Raw genomic sequence first — 3,445 nt, 5'->3', positions numbered from 1 at the left:
ATAGTAGGTTAGTTATCCATTAGTTAGTTACATTAGTGAGTTAGTTATGTGAGATAGTTTCAATATGGCGTGTTTCTTGTATATATAAGAAAAAGGGTTGAGAGATCTATATTGTCATCTTGGAAATGATTGAACTCTTAGAAAGTAGGAATAGAAGACCTTCTGGGATTGAAGCTTGAAGGATTAGAAGAATATTGTGACATTTTGAAAGTGCAGTGACTGCTAGTTAATCCTTCTGGTCTTGTTAGGATTGGCAATCACAGGATTAAAGCTTTCTTAATGGGAAGAGTTTGTGAGAATTGTTTTGAAGAACTCAAGATGAAAGTGCACTGCACTAAATTTGTACTTTTGATTCGAAATTTCAACCAAGTCTGATAAAAGTTGTTGGAAATAAAAGTATTATGATGTAGCAACACAAACAACGTGAAGGGTGACTTATTTTATATTGGGATGCAAACAAGAAATGATTTTCTAATTATGCACAATGATGATGTTCATTTTGAAAAGTTCTGTTGTGAAGGGTTGTTTAGTGTTGTCTATGTTGTTCTAATCTAGTTAGGCATATTAATATTATAAACACTTTTTCAAAAATATTGGTATACAAAACATATGATCTGAGTACAGACTCTAAACAAAAGTGTACCCAAAAGATTGTAAAAGTTTTAAAGAAACACAGAGAACTATGCATATTAGTTTCCTCTCAGTTTTGCAAGATGTGATTCACCAAATTTACTTCTTAATCTTTGAATATGTAGTGTAATAGGGAAAGCATAGAAAAATATAAGAATCGTAAGGAATCAGATACAAGAAGAAGCAGTTCTCTTTCTTATTCTGTGGTGTTGGGGAGTGGACGTGTTGAAGCTAGTTATGGAGCAAACACCATTTAAGTTAAAAGGGAATGTGCCTTTACACCTCCCCCTGTATTTAGCAGACCAACTTCACCATCGCTAGAGGTGATTCGTACCCTCCTGATGAAAGTAAAAGAAGGGGTAAGTCTATGTTATAATAATGAAATTCCAAACAGTGTTACAAAAAAGAAGTGAATCCAATATGTTTTATTTCTAGAATCGCTTGCTGAAAGTAAGAAAAATTTATTAAAATTCCAAAAAGGGGTAAGCATATAAATAATTTCTAGAAAGGAACCTACAAACCTAACTAGCTCTAATCAAAGAAATACGAAATTGCACAATGGGGATATTTTAAGAAAGAATTTTCTGTTAAGAAATTTGCACACTCAAGTCAAAGCAATGTCAAACTGATAAAAGGTAGGTAGAGCTGATACCTGGAAGAAGTTTAAAAAAAAATCCTTAAACCAATTCCTATATGCATTTTCACAACGCCTTACAAACATGGTGATTAAAAAAACAGCCTTTCCCACTTTGTATAGTAGTTTCTCCTCAAACATTTACTATCAAGATGTTTAAAAATAAAAAGAACTTGATAAGAGGCAAGATTATTATAACTTTGTTTACAAATAGAGCCAGTAGAAAACCTTCTAAAAAAGGTTTGAAATGTGAAGTTTATACCAACAATTCAAAATATGCATCATGTTCAGCTAACATATCTGCAAAGCTTTTCTTTATCTTTTTATTATTTAACATTCAACTTTGAGAAGCCTTAGAGTGATATGACAATACAAATTAGAAATATGTATAAATATTTTTGGTGATAATGACATGAACATTTAAGTTGATGTACATGAATTCCCTCGTAAACAAAAAATTGACAGAGCAAACACCAAAAGGAATGAATTATGCAAACCTTTCTCTTGAAAATCTTTATCAGTTTTTACAAGGCCATCAACCAAAGCCTTGGGCAATGTTGCTATCCTCTCATCTCTGTTAAGATATGGAGGAATCGCACTTAAAACACTGTTTAGAAGATTCTCCTTAGAATAAATAGCAGCAGCAAATCCATTGTGTCCATCAAATAGCTGTAAAAACTCTATATCATAAAATGAAACAAGGGAAAACGCCCAAAAAAAGGAAAAGAAAAATAGTGCCTTGTGTTATAAGAATTTAGTGCATAAGAACAAAATGACTATAGTCTTTCCCATGATCCAACTAAAATGACTGCATAAGAACAAAGTCTTAACAATTAAACCAAAAAAGTAGCACCTTGACAACAGAGCTATAAAGTCAATAATATGTAACTTTCTAAAGAATTTTTCACAGTCTAGCTCCGCCATGAAATCAAGTACATCAAACATAAGCATAAAAGCAACACATTAAAATCTAAGTAAATCTATGAAAGTATCTAATCCACAAGCCTGAAATCATTGTCATTCCCCAAAGTTTCAATAAGATAGTTAAGTGACAAGGAAGATGCTCAATCCTTTTTATTCTCTTGTTCACTATGTCCCATGTCATATAATAATAACATGTAAATAATGTCACATTAAAATCTATTGATAAGTTTCAAGTTTCAACACATTAAATCTGAAAAGAAAAAAAAAACAAGAAAGCAATGTTATTCAATCTAGAAAAAGCAAGTTGTGAGAAACAAACATACCCCAAAAACTGAATATGTAGAGACCCCATCACCCACCACCTTAGGATTCGGATCCCTGGGCTCCTTGTTGAATCCACCGTAGGATCTTCCACCTCCTTCGTTGTTGTCAGTGTCGTGGTCGCACAAGCGACCACCAGATCAGTCATAGGAGGAGAAATCGCCACCAAGGCGGTTGAACTGCATTTGCTCTGTGGAAAGCTCCTTGGGAACAGTGGGAAGGGTGTGCATCTCGGGGCGCATATGGCCCTGGTCAAAACCACCATGATTGAACTCAGAAAGCGTGATGGTTGTTCTTTTCTTCTTCTTGGGCTTGGAATTCACGGCCTCCTTGAGGCTGGGAAAGCTTTGGGATTCAACCGCCATGGTTGCGGTCATAGTCTGGGCCTCAGCCTCCTCGACCTTGGCCTGCTTGGAACCGGCAGCCCAGGCTCTAATGTTGCCCAGGGTTTCAACATTCCAAGATCTCAAGTGGGAAGAGAAAATGGAATTAGGTTTTTTGTTTGTCAAAGATGGGAGCATTGTGAGGGAAGGGTGAGAGAGCTATGTCGCGAGAGAATAAATGGGAAGGGTTTTAAAAGATGGTTTTTCGAAAATTGTCCTTGAACACTTGCTTTCAAAGACAATTATTATAAAACCATCTTAAAAAAGTTGAACTTAATTTTAAAAGTGTCATCACCGCTTATTTTTCTACACCAGTTTTTCAAAAACCAACCTATATTCAATGATGTTAAAACATGCTTCTTTTAGTAGTGTTAGTAGATCCTTTATTTTAGATGTTTGAGAAAAAATATTTTTTCTCATTATAAAATTTATTTTATGGTGTCAAAAAATTTCTTGATATCTAATAAAAGAAGCCTACACCATGTATTTAAAATTATAAATTTTAAAATATTACAAAAAAAGGACATTTTATTGTATTTTTTAAAAAAATATT

At 33.8% G+C, this 3,445-nt stretch overlaps 1 protein-coding gene across 1 annotated transcript; it reads right to left on the bottom strand.

The window, feature by feature from the left end:
* Positions 1-719: 719 nt before the first annotated feature.
* On the bottom strand, positions 720-3,021 carry LOC121172930 (uncharacterized). The gene is made up of 2 exons (XM_041006104.1): positions 2,512-3,021; positions 720-968 (listed from the first exon to the last, which is right to left on the bottom strand). Exons 1-2 carry the CDS (start codon positions 2,772-2,774, stop codon positions 884-886), a joined length of 348 nt encoding a protein of 115 aa, XP_040862038.1. The 5' UTR covers positions 2,775-3,021; the 3' UTR covers positions 720-883.
* Between the last annotated feature and the right edge of the window lie 424 nt (positions 3,022-3,445).

This window comes from Glycine max, chromosome 10 (assembly GCF_000004515.6).
Source record: "Glycine max cultivar Williams 82 chromosome 10, Glycine_max_v4.0, whole genome shotgun sequence".
NCBI classification, from domain to species: domain Eukaryota; kingdom Viridiplantae; phylum Streptophyta; class Magnoliopsida; order Fabales; family Fabaceae; genus Glycine; species Glycine max.
The sequence above is the reverse complement of the archived record's forward strand: the minus strand, read 5'-3'. Positions and strand labels throughout refer to the sequence as shown.

What these genes read in the sequence shown, in the direction of transcription:
- LOC121172930 (XM_041006104.1), bottom strand. Translation starts at nt 2,774, where the DNA reads ATGGTGGTTTTGACCAGGGCCATATGCGCCCCGAGATGCACACCCTTC. An exon ending in CTACATATTCAGTTTTTGGG is followed by an intron (nt 969 to 2,511) that starts GTATGTTTGTTT and finishes TACTTTCATCAG; the next exon opens with GAGGGTACGAATCACCTCTA.